Consider the following 19,753-nt stretch of genomic DNA (forward strand, 5'->3'; position numbering starts at 1 on the left):
AAAGATTCATCAAGAAGTTCATAAAGATTCATTAAGAGGTTCATAAATATTCATCAAGAAGTTCATCAAGATTCATCAATAATCGATCAAGAATGAGGAATACAAGGCAAAGCTCTACTGCACCAGGCAGAAGTGAGGGTTTGACCCTGCAACGGGTTATGGAGATGATGCAAGGCCTCTAGGAAGCGATGGCAACGTCAAGAGCTTACTAGGAGCGTATCCAGATGGATCTGGCAGCATCGCAAGCAAGAAATGAGGAGTTGCACCGCACCAATGAGGAGCTGCGGCGCAGTTTGCGAAACCAAGCAGGGAATCGTGAAGCAGAGGAACAAGAATGCACTACACCTCCCAGGGATTTTCCCATGCCTTTTTCGGAGACGATTATGGATGATGTGATACCAGGTACGTTCGTAGGGCAGAAAGCCACGTTCACCGGGATGGAGGATCCAGAGGCTCATCTCACAGCTTTCCATACACAGATGATGTTGGTTGGTGGTTCTGATGCTGTAAGGTGCAAGTTGTTCATGAGCACGTTGGTAGGGACGGCGATGCACTGGTTCATCAGCCTTCCAGACGGCCACGTGACCTCGTTCGCGCAGTTGTCGAAATTGTTCAGGGAGCAGTATATTGCGAATCGCGCTCCCCCACCCAATTCTTACGATTACTTTGACGTGAGGCAGTATCAGGGTGAGTCGCTGAAGGAGTTTATTAACCGTTTTGGGGCGCAGGTGGTGAAGGTCAACACCAAGGACGAGACGATCATGATTCACGCATTTAGGAAGGGGATTTGTCCCGTGCCTTTCAGTGAATCACTTATCAGGAGCCGCCCCAAAACTTTCACTGAGATTAGGCGTCGTGCGGCGGCTCACATTGCAGCTGTACTGACCGTCCCCGGGCGTTGACCAAGGTCAAAGTCAAACATATGGTGGGACCCACCAAGGGGGCCCCAAGGAGGAAAGTCAGCGTGTTGACCACTTTGGGTGTCGCCAAGTATGGGCGTCGCCAGGTATGAGCGTCGCCAGGTTTGGGCGTCGGCAGGTTAAAGCGCCTCCCATCCTAAAGGCACGGCCCGCTATCCTGAGAGTATGTTTCGGTTCAGATGGTGACACCCTCTGATACCCACGAGTAGGGAAGACTGTGGAGGGGGCGTCCCAGCGAGAGGCCACGGTACGGACGAGGAGGCCTCGGGCCCCGGTACCTCAGAACAGTAACAAGGGAAAGAGAAAGGTGGCTTCAAGGCCATATCCCCAGTACCAGTAGGGAGTAACCTGGCTCGTGAAGTACCCACGACACCTCTGGAGAATCCCTGGGATAGATACGACCCGGGAGAAGGCCACGCCCAAGGGTAATCCATGTGCATGGTACGAGAGGAAGGTTGATACACTCCCAGGGCAAGTGGCGAGAACCTGGGGCGCATGAGTTGGCACCCAGGTAGTCACCTCTTGCGCCAGATGCACTTCAAGGAAGGAAGACTTACACGTTGGGATTTCTCTAAGTTGGGTTACAGCGTCGTAAGGCCTTCCACGTGGAGTTGCAATTAAGTCAGAAAGGCCACATGGCAGTAAGTACTGAAACCCAAGGTATATAAGCTTATTTGAAAGCTTAGTGAGGTACGCTTTACGCATTTGTCACACACTCTAATCATTTTCTCGCTTACTCACTGTACGCACGAGTGATTGGAAAGAGAGAGAAGTTAGTTACAATTCAGTTACGCGCTTTCAGAGCATTCAGTTACGGTGCTCCGATACGAAGGTGTTTGGTGTTTTCTGCTTGCTGACTTGATCGTCGGAGTGCAAACGGCCGCGAGGTTGCCCTTTGTTCTCTCTGTTTTAGGTACTCACGACGGAGTAGCGTGAAGATCTGGAACCAAGACGCAAGTGTCCTTGTTACGCGAGTCGCAGCTACGCACGAAGAACTTTTCGGTCAACCGGCAGGAACATTTGGCGCCCACCGTGGGGCCGATCTAAAACATCAAGTCCCACCGCAAGTGTTCAGAGGTTCAGTCGCAGTTTTTCGAGATAGTTTTCCAAGAATTTTCCAAGATCCACCGTTGTTCGTGTTTCATTCACGGTTTGCTCTGTTTTCACCGATTGTTTTTCGGTTCAGCTCAGTTTTCGCTGATTGTTTCGTCAGTCCAGCTCAGTTTCCACCGTTTTCTTCGGTTTTGATCAGTTCCAACCGTTTGTTCTTCGTTTTCTTGAAGTTTCTACCATTCGTTCGCAATACTGTTCGTTTTCACCGGAAGAGTTGTCAAGAACCACCGTAACAGTTTGAAGATTTCCAAGAAACCGCGGAAAATGAGGACAACCAGGCAAAGTTCGACGCGCGCTGAGAGTGATGATATGACCATGCAGCAGGTCATGGAGATCATGCAGGGCCTTCAGAAGGCTATGGCCATATCGAAGGTAGAGCAGGAGCGCATGCAGGCGGACCTCGCGACGTCTCAGGCGAGAAATGAGGAGTTATGCCGTACGAATGAGGAGCTGCGTCGCGGGTTGCGCAACAGCTTAGGGCTACGTGATGCAGATGATCGTGAGTGCTTCACTCCACTGAGGGAGTTCTCCACACCGTTCTCGTAGTCGATCATGGAGGCGGTGATCCCTCACACGTTCGTAGGTCCTAAGGTGACTTTCAAAGGAATGGAGGATCTCGAGGCACATCTCACTGCGTTCCACACGCAGATGATGCTGGTAGGCGGCTCCGACGCCGTAAGATGCAAGCTCTTCATGAGCACGTTGACTAGAATGGCCATGGACTGGTTTGTCAGCCTTCTAAACGGCCACATCACTTCTTTCGCACAGCTCTCACAACTGTTTCGTGAACAGTACATAGCAAACTGGGCTCCGCCACCGGTATCGTATGATTTGTTCAACGTAAAGCAGTATCAAGGCGAAACCTTGAAAGAATACATCAACCGCTTCGGGGCGCAAGTGGTGAAGGTTGGCACTACGGAGGAGCCGATGATTGTATATGCGTTCAGGAAGGGGATGTGCCCTGGACCATTTTGTGAGTCAATCATCCGAAGCCGCCCCCGAACCTTTGCTGAGATTAGGCGTCGTGCTATGGAACACATCGCCACTGAGGGCGAGGTATGCGAGAAGCGCACAAGTGTTGCATCCGCACGCCCAAGAGCGTCGTCGCGTGCACAACCTGCTAGGGTCAACGAGGCCGCGACGGGGAGGAAGAGTCAAGACAGGAAGCGCCCATACGAGGCGAGGAGGCCCCAGGCTAGGGGTCGAGCAGAGGGGAATAGGCCGGTGAGGGAGGGGAATAGGCCGTTAAGGCACAATTTCGTGGTAGAGTTGAAGGATCTCCTCGCCGTGCCTAACATAGCAGACAGACTGAGGCCACCAGTGAAGACTGACAAAGAGCTGGGACCTCACAAAGACTCGTGGTGCGAGTTCCACCAGGCGTTTGGGAATCACATCAACAACTGCTTGGCTCTGGGCCATCAGTTGGATGATGTACCGTCCCGTATCCGGGCGTTGACTAAGTCAAGGTCAAAGTCAACGCAAGGCGTCGCCTGGGTGGAGAGACGACAAGAGGAAGCGTCGCCAAGGCAAGGCGTCGCCTAGGTGAAGGCGTCGCCCAACCAGGGCGTCGCCAGATCAAACAGTGCTAAAGTAAGGCAATCACGGTGTGGTTCCCCGATACCCATGGGTAGGAAAGACCATGGAGGGAGCGACGCCGTGGGAAGGCCTCAGGTCCCAATAGCACGGGGCAGCGATAAAGAGAAGGAAAAGGTGGCTTCAAGGCCATAGTAATAGTACCAGTAAAGGGCAGCCTGACTCGTGAAGTGCTCCTGCCGCCCCAGAGACGCCTGTGGGGCAGATACGACTCAAGAGGAAAGTCACGCCCAGGGCAACCGGGTGCAGAGTACAAAAGGAAGGCAGATACGCTCTCAAAGTAAGTGACTAGATACTTGGGGGCATGAGTTGGCACCCAAAAAGTCACCCCTAGCGCAGTAGCACTCTCAGCAGGAGGACTCACACGTAGAAACGTCCCCAGATGAGCAGAAGCGTCCCCGGATGGGGTCATGGCGTCGTGAGGCCCTCCACGTGTACGACAGCCATGCCAGAATAGAAACACCCTTTAGTCAGGTGCCAGGTAATTAAAAGTTATTCGATACAGTTTCCCTTTCGAGCATTCAGGTACTATAATGGCTCCCGAGCGTTTCAATGTCTTAAATGCGCTACGTTTTCTAATTAAGCGCTTTAATGAGTGCGTTACGTTTGTGATTAAAAGCGCTTTAAGGCGCTTTAAATGCTTGGGTAGTTTAAATAGCGCGGAGAATGTTGGAAAAAGGGTTGGAACTTTCGGCAAATTTACCAGAGAACTCTCTAGTTGCTTGCTCGTGCTTCAAGGTTACGTACAAGTGACTGGGGAATATTTTTGCCTGAAGGAGACAACACACACATATACACAGTTCTTTTACCACCTTCAGAGTACCATACGCGGTGCTCAGACACGTAGGTGGACAGTTTTTGGTGTTTCTTGCTGGCTGACTTGAGCGTCGGAGTGCACACGGCCGCTAGGGCGCCTTTTTGTCCTCTTTTTTGCAGGAATCCATAGGCAACCAGTGGGAAGGAGTCCCTAGCTGACGGTTGAGGTCGCACACGAAGACGTCCCGGTCAACCGGACGGAACATTTGGCGCCCACCGTGGGGTCGATATAAAACATCAGCCCCATCACAAGTTCGAGAAAATCTACCAGGTTACAGTAGCGCTGAAGGAGGTTGGAGTGACAATGGCCCCCACCAGACGAAGAGCAGCACGCGCAGCCCCAGCAGACCTATCCATGCAGCAGGTCCTGGAAATAATGAGGGGGCTGCAGCAGGACATGGCGGATTCGAAAATGGAGCAGGAACGCATGCAGGCAGACCTTGACGCCTCGCATGAGCGGAACGAAGAGCTCCACCGTGTGAATGAGGAGTTGCGCCAGGGCCTGAGAAACGATAGGAGGCGGCCTGGGCATGACGAGATGGAGAACCATTCCCCACCAAGGGAGTTTTCCACTCCTTTCTCACAGGAGATCCTAGACGCAGCGATCCCGAACACGTTCGCGGGACCCAAGGTGATCTTCACCGGGATGGAGGACCCAGAGACGCACCTGGCTGCATTTCACACGCAGATGGTCCTGATAGGCGGTTCTGATGCTGCCAAGTGCAAGCTCTTCATGAGCACCCTGACCGGGATGGCTATGGACTGGTTCATTAGCCTCCCAGAAGGTCATATCACATCTTTCCGCCAATTGTCGCGATTGTTCCGAGAACAGTACTTAGCCAACAAGGCCCCGCCGCCGGTCTCCTACGACCTGTTCGACGTGAAGCAGTATCAGGGGGAGACCCTGAAGGAGTATATCAATCGCTTCGGGGCCCAGGTCGTGAAGGTTGGCACAACAGAGGAGCCTATGATCGTGTACGCATTTGTGAAAGGCGTGTGCCCCGGCCCCTTCGGAGAATCCATTATCCGCAATCGCCCTAGGACTTTCGCTGAATTACGGCGCAGGGCGGTAGAGCATATTGCTTCGGAAGGGGAGGTATGTGTGAAGCGCACCAGCGTCGTGCCCTCACGCCCGAGGGGACCGGCGCGAGTTCAACCCGTTAGAGTCAATGAGACCATGACGGGGAGAAAGAAGCCAGAGGCGAGACGCCCCTACGAGGCCAGAAAGCCCCAGCCCCGGGGCCTAGCAGAAGGCGAACGCCCCGCCAGAGAAAGAGCAAGACCGGCGAGGTACAACTTCATGGTTGAGTTGAAGGATTTGATCGTCGTGCCCAACATAGCTGAGAGGCTGAGGCGACCGGCGAAGACCGACAAGGTGTTAGGGCCCCGTAAAGACTCTTGGTGCGAATTCCACGAGGCTTTCGAGCACCAAATTGATAATTGCCTGTCGTTGGGCTACCAGCTAGATGAGCTGGTGAGGACTGGGTTTTTGAAAGATTATGTCGCAGATTCCACAACGACCGCCACCTTGCCGCCGCCGGCATATGAGCCAGCACACGAGATGCCAGTGCTTGGCGAGGTCCACACCATTGCTGGAGGTTTTTCCGGCGGAGGACCCACCGCCTCCCAGCGGAAGAAATACGCGAGGGGGGTGAATTCAATCGAAGAGAGGCTCTCGGGGGAGCCTTGGGAGTCAGATATTGTGTTCACAAGAAGAGACCTCCGAGATGTGGTACCCCACGACAACGACCCCGTTGTCATCTCAGTCGTCACAGCTGGAAGGAAGGTCCATAGAGTGCTTGTTGATCAAGGAAGCTCGGCAGACGTCATGTTTCTGTCGACCTTTAATAAGTTACGGTTGTCCCCCGATCTGCTGAGTCCCTATACGGGATGTTTGTATGGGTTCGGGGATAACCAGGTAGAAGTCCGGGGGTACCTGGAGTTGAGGACTACGTTCACAGACGGAGAGGCCTCCCGTACCGAGAGCATCCGGTACCTCGTCGTGAACGCTAATTCTGCCTACAATATTTTGCTGGGCAGACCGGCGTTAAACCGTCTGAGCGCGGTGTCCTCCACCCGTCACATGAAGATGAAGCTGCCGGACCTCAGTGGCCGGGTGATAGTCATCAGGTCAGACCAGGAGGAGGCGAGGAAATGCTATGAAAACAGCCTGAAAACGAAGAGAGGCGTATTCATGGTTATGAACGTCCGCCGAGCGTGGACGCGACGATGATTGAGGCGACGCCCGCTGGGCTGATGCCTGAAGAGGTCATAGCGGAGAGGGCGATGCCCGAAGCAGATGTGCAAACGGAGTGAGGCCCTGACAACACGGCGCCCGTGGAAGAGGCGACGCCCATGGAAGAGGCGGCGCCTGTCGAAGATAATAGCAGGGAGCAGCCTGCGGCTAGTGCCGTAGAAAGGGAGATTGGCGGTAAGACTTTCAAGTTAGGAAGTTCACTAAGCCCAGAAGAACAGGAGGGGGTGGCAGAAGTGATTTCGCGCCACCTGGACGCCTTCGCATGGTCCGCCTCGGACATGCCAGGCATCGACCCCGATTTCCTGTGTCACCACCTCAGCATGGACGCCACGGTCCGCCCCGTGCGTCAGAGAAGGAGAAAGTTCAATGAGGAACGACAACAGGTGGTGAAAGACGAAACGCAGAAGCTGCTGAGCGCTGGCCACATCAAGGAGATTCAGTACCCTGAGTGGCTCGCCAACGTCGTCTTGGTGAAAAAGGCGAACGGAAAGTGGAGGATGTGTGTTGACTTCACGGACCTGAACAAGGCATGCCCAAAGGACTCGTATCCGCTGCCCAGCATCGACGCCTTAGTAGACAGTGCGTCCGGCAGCAAGGTGCTAAGTTTCCTGGACGCCTTTTCAGGGTACAACCAAATCAAGATGCACCCAAGAGACGAGAGCAAGACTGCATTCATGACTGAGACATGCAGTTACTGCTATAAGGTGATGCCCTCCGGGCTGAAAAATGCGGGCGCCACGTACCAGAGGCTAATGGACAAGGTCCTGGCGCCAATGCTTGGGAGGAATGTGTACGCTTATGTAGACGACATGGTGGTGGCGTCGCAAAATAGGGTGCAGCACATGGCAGACCTGGAGGAGTTGTTCCACACAATATCCAAGTACCGCCTCAAGTTGAACCCCGAGAAGTGTGTTTTCGGGGTAGAGGCCGGTAAGTTCTTGGGTTTTTTGCTCACCGAGAGGGGGATAGAGGCGAACCCCGACAAATGTGCGGCTATTATCGCCATGCGGAGCCCGACATCGGTAAAGGAGGTGCAACAGTTGACAGGGCGGATGGCGGCGCTCTCGAGGTTTGTTTCCGCCGGAGGAGAAAAGGGGCACCCGTACTTCCAGTGCCTCAAGAGAAACAGTCACTTTGCATGGACTGATGAATGCGAAGCGGCTTTCATTAAGCTGAAGGAGTACCTGGCGACGCCACCGGTCCTCTGCAAGCCGGTAACGGGCGTGCCCCTCCGGTTGTATTTTACTGTAACGGACGGGCCATCAGTTCTGTGTTGGTCCAAGAGCAGGACCAGAATCAGAAGCCCATCTACTTCGTAAGCAAGGCCTTACAGGGGGCTGAGACGAGGTACCAAGCACTAGAGAAGGCGGCGCTGGCGGTAGTGTTCTCTGCTAGGAGGCTCCGTCATTACTTCCATAGTTTTACGGTGGTGGTGATGACCAATCTCCCTATACAGAAAGTGCTGCAGAAACCCGATGTGGCAGGAAGAATGGTACGCTGGGCAGTGGAACTGTCAGAATTCGACATCCAGTACGAGCCTAGAGGATCCATCAAAGGGCAGGTGTACACAGATTTTGTAGCAGAACTTTTTCCCGGAGGTGAGCAAGAGGTGGAAGCGAGTTCGCAGTGGCTGCTCTCGGTTGATGGCTCTTCAAACCAACAAGGGAGCGGTGCAGGAATAGTCTTGTAGGGACCCGACGGCATACTGATTGAGCAGGCCTTGCGTTTCGCCTTCAAGGCAAGTAAAAATCAGGCAGAATATGAAGCCCTGATAGTAGGAATGCTCTTGGCCAAGGAGATGGGCGCACAGAACCTCCTGGTGAAGAGCGACTCTCAGTTGATTACGGGGTAGGTGTCGAGTGAGTTCCAGGCGAAGGACCCACAGATGGCGGCATATCTAAAATACGTCCAGTTGTTGAAGGGGGCGTTCAACGCTCTTGAGTTGATACACGTCCCGAGGGAGCAGAATGCCAGAGCTGACCTGCTCGCAAAGCTGGCCAGCTCAGGCAAGGGGGTAGACAGAGGACAGTGATCCAGGAGACTCTCAAAGCTCCGCGTCGTTTCGTGGAAGACAACAGGGTGGATGTCCTCCAGATTTATACATCAAGGGGAAGGCCGAGGAGTCATTCCTCTTTGACCCAAGATACGCAGAGGGCGCCCCGCATCAGCATGTTCGCGGGTGTGCCTGAGGAAGAGCAGATGCAGGTATGTGTTTTGTCCAAGGGAGACACCTGGATGACGCCTTATAAGCGATACCTGGCAGATGGGGCTCTCCCAGTGGACCCTGAAGAGGGTAAAAAAGTCAAAAGAAATGCCGCAAGATATACTTTGGTGGATGGGGTGCTGTTCAGGCACGGCTTCACTCACCCTATCCTAACATGCGTCAGTGGCGATGAGTGCACCAGGATAATGGCGGAGCTACACGAAGGCATCTGCGGAAGCCATGTAGGGGGAAGATCCTTAGCCTCCAAGGTAGTACGCGCAGGTTTCTTCTGACCAACAGTGAAAGAGGATTGCGCACGGCACGCCCAGCGGTGTAAGCAATGCCAAAAGCACGCCGATTGGCACAAGGCGCCGCCAGAAGAGTTGCGGTCCTTATACAGCCCGTGGCCTTTCCATACATGGGGAATTGACATCCTGGGCCCTTTCCCACTGGCAATCAGGCAGATGAAGTATCTGATCGTCGCCATCGAATACTTCACTAAGTGGATAGAGGCAGAGCCCGTGGCACAGATCACTGCGCATAAGGTACAGCATTTCGTGTGGAGAAACATTGTGTGTCGCTTTGGCGTACCTAGGCGCCTGATATCTGACAACGGGACCCAGTTTGCCAGTCAGCAGTTGAGAAATCTGTGTGCTGAAGTAGGAATCAAACAAGTGTTCGCGTCGGTTGAACACCCCCAGACCAATGGACAAGTAGAGTCGACAAACAGAGTTCTGCTAAGGGGGTTAAAAAGAAGGTTAGAGAAAGCCAAAGGGGCGTGGGGGGAAGAGGTGCCAAGGATTGTATGGGCATATCACACCACGCCCCAATCCTCTACTATGGAGACGCCCTTCAGTTTGGTGTACGGGTCGGACGCGATGATTCCAGTAGAAATACATGAAAGCTCACCACGTTTTCAAAACTTTGTGGTGGAGGAGTCCAATGAAGAGAGGCGGGTAAACCTGGATCTGCTAGAAGAAGCCAGGGAAGAAGCCAGAATAAAAGCTGAAGCGACGAAGAGAAGAGTAGAGCGGCAATATAGCTCTAAGGTAAAGCCGCGACAGTTTCAGGTTGGCGACCTAGTGATGAGGAAAGCTCACCCATACGAGTTGGAGAATAAGCTGTCTCCCAAGTGGACCGGGCCCTTCAGAGTTACTGAGGCTAAGGGCAACGGTTCGTACAACCTGGAGACTTTAGATGGAGGGCCCATCCCGCGCAGTTGGAATGCAGCCAACTTAAAATTTTATTTCAGTTGACTTATGTAAGCAGTATGTAACAATTTAGTTGAAGGGGACGCTCTTTTTCCCTCTCGGCGGTTTTTTAATGAGGTCACCCTAATAAAAGGAAAAACCAGTTTGAGAAAAAGAAGTGCCTTGGTTTTCAGCCTTTATCTTTCCTTGTTTGAAGATTATGTGATGCGCCGCCTAGGCCATGGCGTCGCCAAGAAAGAAGGCGTCGCCTAGGTCATGGCGTCGCCCAGAAAGAAGGCGCCACCCAGATAAGGGCGTTGCCCTGAGCAGGCGTCGCCCAAGTGAAGACATGCATCGTTGGAAGAACGAGACGAAAGGAAAGCGTGCAGTACATGAAGCATATGCAAAGTGAAGTAGTGTTACAAAAATCAAGTATGACATTGAAAAGTTGTTGTTACAAGCAATGTTCAATACAATGGGAGCAGCACAAACGGAGCAAACGCTACAAATCATGCAAAAACACGAACAAGCCATTTCTCAGCGCTCATCAGAGTCATCACTGGAGGAAGGCGAAGCCCCTTTTCCAGCCCGCAACGCTCGAGTAAGTCGTGTCCTCTTTTCTTGGTTTAGTTTCGAACCTGCACCAGGGGAAAAGACGTGTTAGAGACACCATGAAGAAAGACAGGCACAGTTAGAAAGTAACGAAGGCCGAGTTTCCTAAGGCAGTGGTTCTTACATATGTACTTCTCAAGAGTCCCAGCGTTGAACTCCAGGCTGATCACCGTAGCAGAGTCAAAACCTCCCGCCTCAGCAAGAATCCGGCAAGCTATTTGATCACTTGGAGCCAGATTCTTGAGGGGTTTGGCTTTGAGGACCTTTTCCTCTCTCACCCAGTACGAGCTTTGAAAGTATGTAACAAGATCAGTACGGCAGATCTTGAAGAACCGGTCTTTCCACCCCGTGAACGAGCTTTGAAAGGGTGTGAAGAGAACTCTTCTGGGTACATTGCTGAGAGTTACCCAGAGGTTGTGTCTCTGCCTCTTCACCTCAAAGAAGTGAAGAAAGAGGTCAACCGAGGGTGCACAACCCAAAAACTCGAAGAGAACATCGAAGGCTTTGACAAAGGCCCAGCTGTTGGGGTATAACTGGGCCGGAGCAACGTTGATCTCCGTCAGCAGTTCCTTCTCGAACCAGGAGAAGGGTAAGCGCACCCTGATGGTCTTGAACACCACCTGGTAAAAGTAAAAGAAAGGGACCCCGTCGTTGGCCCATTCGTCTCCACACACTGGCTCCCCCAGAGTGCAAGGGAGCACAGCGATGTCGTCATCATGCCTCCTCGCGAAGGCCCGGTGGTCATAAGAACATGACTCCCCTTTGTGCTCCCGTATGGCCCTGGTAGAGAGTAAGCATGAACACTCATCAAGAAGTTCATTCGAAGCCCAAGGGTACAAGTCTTTGGGGCGAACCCTGGAGGAAGCAGCGTGAGACGACATTCTTTAACAAGATCAGAACTGCCAGAAATGCAAGAGTTGAGCGAGGGAAGCGAAGGCTGGAACAACCCTCCGTCAGAGAAGAAAGGGTGTAAGAAGGAAGGGTGCAAGAAGAAAGAACGCAAGTAGGTTATGAAGAGTGAGAAAATTATGAAGATAGTTCCAGAGTTTGAAGAGTTAAATAAAGCGGGTAGAGCGTCAAACGACGCGAATGGATGCACCGCACGATTGATACACGTGGCAGAAGATGAAAGGATGACGCTGGCGCCACTGGCTCAAATCAGAAAACGTCGTATCAGCAGAATATCCAGTGGTACGATGCGCCGTCGAAAGTGAGTCAGGGGTACAGCAGGAGTCAGAACTTAATGGAATGACTGGATGCCCCATCAACCATACAAGCAGCGCCACGTGCATCAAGTCGAATGACGGAACGTTCCATCAGCTATACAAGAAGCGCCACGTGGATGGCACAGACAAAGCCTTGAGCTCTTCGCTGTCATCAGGCATCGACCAAGGCAAGAATCAAAGTCAATGTCGAAGTAAAGGTAACGCCCGAGGCGTCGCCCGGAAGGACGTGAAGGGCAACGCCAGTGTGAGACGTCACGGGCGTCGCCAACCCAAATACCAACTGGCGTCGCCTCCCCGATACCCACAGGTAGGAAAGACTGTGGAGGGAGACGAAAGTGAAGGAAGCAGAGTTAGTTGCTGGCATTATTTCCCCGATACCCACGGGTAGGAAAGACTGTGGAAGGAGATAAGATCGCCAAACACCAGCGAATTACTGGCAGGGTGTTCCCCGATACCTATGGGAAGGAAAGACCATAGAGGGAACGAACCCCCCCCAAAGCACTCGACGTTTTAGACACCCGGGGACGATACGGCACTGCTGTAGCAGGCCTCTCCTTAGGCGTGGGCGCCGGGGGCTAAGAATCAGGGAGAGAACCGTTTCGGTGTTAGAAATACCTCGTGGACGATACGGCGTCACTAGGTGAGCCTCTCCACGGGCGTGAGGGTTGGCACGCGACCTTTCTCGGTCATACAAAGCCGCCCAACGAAGTGAAAGAAATGGGCATAACACAGATAAAATGATCGAAGCGCGCGAAGGTAAAAGATGAGAATGAGATCGCACAAGCAGAATCGTATATGGCAAAGACATAAAGGGAATCATGCGAACGCCCCAAATCAGTAACAAGAGTGCGGGTAGCCCAAAAGGTATTATCATCCTCATTTCAGGGGATGTCCAATCAGTCATTAAGAATACCCCTGTGGTTCAGAAAATGTCACGTCAGTAATTCGAAGAATTGCTGAGTCAGCAGAAAATGACACGTCATCCGGATGGCACGTGGACGGCGCGGGCGAGGCTTTAGTCTTGACGCTGAAGACAAGTCTTCGGCTTAAGACTGGGGGGCTTGTGTACCGTCCCGTATCCGGGCGTTGACTAAGTCAAGGTCAAAGTCAACGCAAGGCGTCGCCTGGGTGGAGAGACGACAAGAGGAAGCGTCGCCAAGGCAAGGCGTCGCCTAGGTGAAGGCGTCGCCCAACCAGGGCGTCGCCAGATCAAACAGTGCTAAAGTAAGGCAATCACGGTGTGGTTCCCCGATACCCATGGGTAGGAAAGACCATGGAGGGAGCGACGCCATGGGAAGGCCTCAGGTCCCAATAGCACGGGGCAGCGATAAAGAGAAGGAAAAGGTGGCTTCAAGGCCATAGTAATAGTACCAGTGAAGGGCAGCCTGACTCGTGAAGTGCTCCTGCCGCCCCAGAGACGCCCGTGGGGCAGATACGACTCAAGAGGAAAGTCACGCCCAGGGCAACCGGGTGCAGAGTACAAAAGGAAGGCAGATACGCTCTCAAAGTAAGTGACTAGATACTTGGGGGCATGAGTTGGCACCCAAAAAGTCACCCCTAGCGCAGTAGCACTCTCAGCAGGAGGACTCACACGTAGAAACGTCCCCAGATGGGCAGAAGCGTCCCCGGATGGGGTCATGGCGTCGTGAGGCCCTCCACGTGTACGACAGCCATGCCAGAATAGAAACACCCTTTAGTCAGGTGCCAGGTAATTAAAAGTTATTCGATACAGTTTCCCTTTCGAGCATTCAGGTACTATAATGGCTCCCGAGCGTTTCAACGTCTTAAATGCGCTACGTTTTCTAATTAAGCGCTTTAATGAGTGCGTTACGTTTGTGATTAAAAGCGCTTTAAGGCGCTTTAAATGCTTGGGTAGTTTAAATAGCGCGGAGAATGTTGGAAAAAGGGTTGGAACTTTCGGCAAATTTACCAGAGAACTCTCTAGTTGCTTGCTCGTGCTTCAAGGTTACGTACAAGTGACTGGGGAATATTTTTGCCTGAAGGAGACAACACACACATATACACAGTTCTTTTACCACCTTCAGAGTACCATACGCGGTGCTCAGACACGTAGGTGGACAGTTTTTGGTGTTTCTTGCTGGCTGACTTGAGCGTCGGAGTGCACACGGCCGCTAGGGCGCCTTTTTGTCCTCTTTTTTGCAGGAATCCACAGGCAACCAGTGGGAAGGAGTCCCTAGCTGACGGTTGAGGTCGCGCACGAAGACGTCCCGGTCAACCGGACGGAACAGATGAGCTGGTGAAGAACGATTTTCTGAAGGATTATCTGGTCGGGTCTTCTACGGTCGCGGCCCTGACGGTGCCAGAGGAGGATCAGGCGCATGAGATGTCGATCCATGGAGAAGTGCACACCATCTCTGGTGGCTTCTCAGGAGGATGGCCCACTGCCTCTCAACGCAAGAGGTATGTGAGGTCAGTTAATTCCATAGCTGAGGAAGGGTTGGATGACCCGTGGGAGTCAAACCTTGTGTTCACGAAGACTGACCTGCGCGATGTCGTCCCACATGGTAATGACCATGTGGTCATTTCAGTCGTCACCGCTGGGAGAAAGGTGCACCGAGTTCTCATGGACCAGGGCAGTTTCGCAGATGTCATGTTCTGGTCCACTTTCAACAAGCTGCAGTTGTCCCCTGACCTGCTGAGGCCATACACAGGATGTTTGTATGGGTTCGCAGGGGACTAAGTGGAGGTACGTGGCTACCTGGAGCTAAGGACGACGTTTACGGATGGAACGGCGTCACGTACCGAGAGCATTCGATACTTAGTCGTGAATGCCAACTCAGCTTACAACATTTTGTTGGGAAGGCCTGCGCTGAATAGGCTAAGGGCAGTGGCCTCCACACGCCACATGAAGATGAAGTTGCCAAATCTTAGTGGCCGGGTGATCGTGATCAAGTCAGACCAGGAGGAGGCCCGGAAGTGCTACAAGAATAGCATAAAAACGAAAAGGGGAGTGGTCATGGTGATGGAACGCCCGGCCGTTTCGGATACGCCTATGGAGGCAGAGGCTGTACCCGCGGAGGAAACACCCGGGGACGCCACACCCTTAGAAGAAGCACAGGGGGAGGCCTCGCCCATGGAAGAAGTACCCGAGGAGTCCTCACCCATGGAGGAAGTATCAGAGGAGGCCTCGCCTAAAGTAACCGTGAGGCGACGCCTAGGAGAGAAGGCCATAGAAGCGAGTCTCATGCAGAGAGCGTGCGAGATAGGCGACCCCAGCCGGTAGACAATGTGGTCGAGAGGCAGATTGGTGGTAAGGTATTCAAGTTGGGACGATTACTGAGCCAGGAAGAGCAGGATGAGGTGGCGGCGGTAATCTCGCGCCACCTAGACGCATTTGCATGGTCCACCTTGGATATGCCAGGCATCGACCCAGATTTTTTATGCCACCATCTCACCATGGACCCCAAGGTCCGTCCTGAACGACAGAGGAGAAGGAAGTTCAACGAGGAGAGGCGCTTCGTCGTGTAGGAAGAAACGAAGAAACTGTTGAGTGTTGGGCACATCAGGGAGATCCAATACCCTGAGTGGCTGGCCAATGTCGTCTTAGTGAAGAAGGTGAATGGAAAGTGGAGAATATGCATCGATTTCACAGATTTGAACAAGGCGTGCCCCAAAGATTCGTATCCATTGCCCAGCATCAACGCGTTGGTGGACAGCGCCTCGGGTTGCAAGATGCTTAGTTTCTTGGATGCATTTTCGGGGTACAATCGGATCAAGATGCATCCACGTGATGAAAGCAAAACGGCATTCATGACCGAGACGTGTAGCTACTGCTACAAGGTCATGCCGTTTGGGCTGAAGAATGCAGGCACCACCTACCAGAGACTGATGGATAGGGTCCTCGCACCTATGCTGGGAAGAAACGTGCAGGCCTATGTTGATGACATGGTGGTGACCTCCCAAGAAAGAGGGCGACACACAGCTGACCTGGAGGAGCTGTTCGCCACAATAGCTAAGTACCGCCTCAAGCTGAACCCGGAGAAGTGCGTTTTTGGGGTCGAGGCGGGAAAGTTCTTGGGGTTCATGCTCACTGAGCGGGGGATAGAGGCGAACCGCGACAAGTGTGCGGCAATCATCGCCATGCGAATCCCAGCCTCGATAAAGGAAGTGCAGCAGTTGACGAGGCGCATGGCGGCGTTGTCAAGGTTCGTATCAGCTGGTGGAGATAAAGGCCACCCATATTTTCAGTGCCTGAAAAGGAACAGCCGTTTCGTGTGGACAGAAGAATGTGAAACAGCTTTCCTCAGGCTGAAGGAGTACTTGGCGACGCCTCTTGTGCTGTGCAAACCACGGGCAGGCGAGCCCCTCCGCTTGTATTTTGTGGTAACGGAGTGGGCCATCAGCTTTGTGCTGGTTCAAGAGCAAGATCAGGTACAGAGGCCTATTTACTTCGTGAGCAAGGCCTTGCAAGGCCCGGAGACGAGATACCAGTTGTTGGAGAAGGCGGCGTTGGCAGTGGTGTTCTCAGCCCGGAGGCTCCGTCACTATTTTCATAGCTTTACGGTGGTGGTGATGACGGACCTCCCCATTCAAAAGGTATTGCAGAAGCCAGATGTCGCTGGGAGGATGCTTCGCTGGGCAGTGGAGCTGTCAGAGTTCGATATAGTGTACGAGCCCAGAGGATCCATCAAGGGACAAGTTTATGCAGACTTCGTTGCAGAGCTCACACCGGGAGGCGTCACCCAGGAAGTGGAGCTAGGTTCACAGTGGATGCTTTCAATAGATGGATCCTCCAATCAACAGGGAAGCGGCGCCGGGATAGTCTTGGAAGGGCCCAACGGGGTGTTGATTGAGCAAGCCCTACGTTTCGCCTTCAAGGCAAGCAATAACCAGGCTGAGTACGAAGCTTTGATTGCTGGAATGCTCTTAGCCAAAGAGATGGGTGCGCAAAGCCTCCTGGCGAAGAGTGACTCACAGCTGGTCACGAGGCAGGTGACCGGGGAGTATCAAGTAAAGGACCCGCAAATGGCTGTGTATCTGAGGTACGTCCAAGTGTTGAAGGGAGCTTTCGCTGCGTTTGAGCTGGTGCATGTCTCGAGAGAGCAAAATGCCCGTGCTGACCTGCTCGCCAAGCTGGCCAACTCAGGCAAGGGGGGAAGGCAGAGGACAGTCATCCAGGAAACCCTCAAGACGCTGCGAAAGTTTGTGGCAGATAATAGGGTGGATGTCCTTCATATCAGCACGACGAGAGGAAAGCCGAGGAGTCATCAGTCTTTAATTCAAGACATGGCGAGGGTCCCCGGCGTCAGCGTTTATGCGGCCTCGCCCGAAGAGGAGGGTCGTGTGCAGGTGTACGCCTTGGAAGAAGGGGATACATGGATGACGCCTTATAGGCGATACATTGCAGATAGGATTCTCCCAGCGGAGCCGGGAGAGGGCAAGAGGATAAAGAGAAACTCCGCAAGGTACACTCTCATCGATGAAGCGCTATTCAGGCACGGGTTCACGCACCTGATTCTGACATGTGTGAGCGGCGACGAGTGCACGAAGATAATGTCGGAACTCCACGAAGGGATCTGTGGAAGCCACGTAGGGGGGAGATCATTGGCATCCAAGGTGATCCGTGCAGGGTTTTACTGGCCGTCAGTAAGGGAGGATTGCGTGAGGTATGCCCAGCGCTGCAAGCAGTGTCAGATGCACGTTGACTGGCACAAGGCGCCTCCAGAAGAGTTGAGGTCGATGTATAGCCCGTGGCCTTTCCACACATGGGGAATCGACATTCTGGGGCCTTTCCCTTTGGCGATAAGGCAGATGAAGTACTTGATAGTCGCCATCGAGTACTTCACGAAGTGGGTAGAAGCAGAGCCAGTGGCGCAGATCGATGCACATAAGGTACAACACTTTGTGTGAAAGAATATTGTGTGCCGCTTCGGTGTGCCGAGGCGTCTCATCTCAGATAATGGCACCCAGTTTGCCAGCCTGCAAATGGGTAAGTTGTGCTCAGAAGTAGGCATCAAGCAAGTGTTCGCATCTGTCGAACACCCCCAGACGAACGGACAGGTGGAGTCCGCGAACAGAATTTTGTTGAGGGGGTTGAAGCAAAGACTTGAGAAAGCTAAAGGAGCGTGGGCAGAAGAAGTACCAAGGATCGTGTGGGCCTACCACACCACGCCTCAATCTTCCACCATGGAGACGTCGTTCAGCCTAGTGTACGGGTCTGACGCCATGATCCCAGTAGAGATTCATGAGAGCTCGCCCCGTTTCCAAAGCTTTGTGGCAGAGGAGTCCAACGAGGAAAGAAGGGTGAACCTAGAGGCCAGAGAAGAGGCGAGAATAAAGGCTGAAGCTGTGAAAAGAAGGGTAGAACATCAGTACAGTTCTAAGGTGAAGCCGCGGCAGTTCCAAGTAGCTAACCTGGTTATGCGAAAGGCTCATCCATATGAGTTGGAGAACAAGTTGTCTCCCAAGTTGATGTGAATGTAACAACAAGAATACATGATTCTTTGACATTCTTAGGAGCAACTTGAGCTGGTTTTGCAAAGGCACTTTACTTTAGAATTGGATCAATGTTCTAATTCAAGAACTCACTAAGACTTAGCACCAACCAAGACTCATATGGAAGTTCATATATTGTCAAATGGAATCAAACAACAAATATAAAGAACAAGGAAGATAAACCGAACAGCAATGAAAAGAAAAGCTACTGAACCGAATAGAATAAATGGAAACCAAGCTGGAAACAGAAATGTAAACGGTAGAACATGAAGAAAAACACTAGGAAATTAAGCTACCGAATGGAAATTGAAGAAAAGGAAGAAGAACACTTATTGAAGAAGCTTGCTGGATTTTGAGAATTGGAAGACCACTTCACGCCACTTGGTTCCTTGATCCAAGATAAGTGATGGAGTGTCGCCACTTGAAGCTCACCATTGCTCTCAAGATAAGGCAAAGGAAGAAGAAGACTCAAGACTCACAATTTCTCTCCAAATTTGAGTATAGTCTCTCTACTATCAAATTCCAATCTAAAAAATACAAAGAGAAGCACCTTATTTATAGCCTATGAGGTGCTGAAAATGCAAGCTAAATGAGACACAAATGCTGATGGAATTCGGCACCAACTACACAATGAAGGAAGTGTGACTTTCCTTCCTAGTTTGGCACCTCCTAACTCCTATCTACACTCCCCCCTAACCTCCCTTACTACTTACACCTATTTATTACATCCGCACCCCTATTCTATAAAAGAAATAAGAAGAGCCATCTTATTATATTCTTGTCCCAATGCTCTTGCCATGCTCCTAGTAATTCTTTGGGCTTGGACCCCTTGTTGGGCTTGGACCCCTTGTTGGGCTTGGGCCCCTTGTTGGGCTTGGGCTTCATGGGCTTGAGCATCCTCTACTTGGTTTCCATCATACTCCCCGGGTTGGAGAGAATTCGTCCACGAATTTGGGAAACCTGCAGCAAAAGGAGTGAGATCAGTAATATTGAAAGAATTACTACCAAGATAAGTATAGGGCATATCTAACTCATAGGCATTATCATTAATCCTCTTGATGACTTGGAAAGGGCCATCACCACGAGGCATAAGTTTGGACTTCCTTAGAGAAGGAAATCTATCATTTCTCAAGTGAAGCCAAACCCAATCACCAGGCTCAAAGATTAATGCCTTTCTCCTTTGGTTGGCAGTGTCAGCATACTTACCAACTTTCTTCTCAATTTGTAACTTGATGCGGTTATGCAAATCTTTAATAAAAGAAGCCTTTTCAAAACCGTCATTGCATAGAACCTCATCAAGTACAGGAATGGGAAGAAGATCTAGAGGTGTGAGGGGATTAAACCCATAAACAACCTCAAAAGGAGAA

At 52.1% G+C, this 19,753-nt stretch overlaps 2 protein-coding genes across 2 annotated transcripts; both read left to right on the forward strand.

Annotated features, from left to right (window-relative positions):
* The first annotated feature begins 224 nt into the window (after positions 1 to 224).
* On the forward strand, positions 225 to 902 carry LOC137839206 (uncharacterized). The gene has a single exon (XM_068648331.1). It carries the CDS (start codon positions 225 to 227, stop codon positions 900 to 902), a length of 678 nt encoding a protein of 225 aa, XP_068504432.1.
* Positions 903 to 2,585: 1,683 nt separating this feature from the next.
* On the forward strand, positions 2,586 to 17,801 carry LOC137839207 (uncharacterized). The gene is made up of 2 exons (XM_068648332.1): positions 2,586 to 3,394; positions 15,458 to 17,801. Exons 1-2 carry the CDS (start codon positions 2,586 to 2,588, stop codon positions 17,799 to 17,801), a joined length of 3,153 nt encoding a protein of 1,050 aa, XP_068504433.1.
* The last annotated feature ends 1,952 nt before the right edge of the window (positions 17,802 to 19,753 follow it).

The sequence above is a fragment of the Phaseolus vulgaris genome, chromosome 3 (assembly GCF_000499845.2).
Source record: "Phaseolus vulgaris cultivar G19833 chromosome 3, P. vulgaris v2.0, whole genome shotgun sequence".
Classification (NCBI taxonomy): domain Eukaryota; kingdom Viridiplantae; phylum Streptophyta; class Magnoliopsida; order Fabales; family Fabaceae; genus Phaseolus; species Phaseolus vulgaris.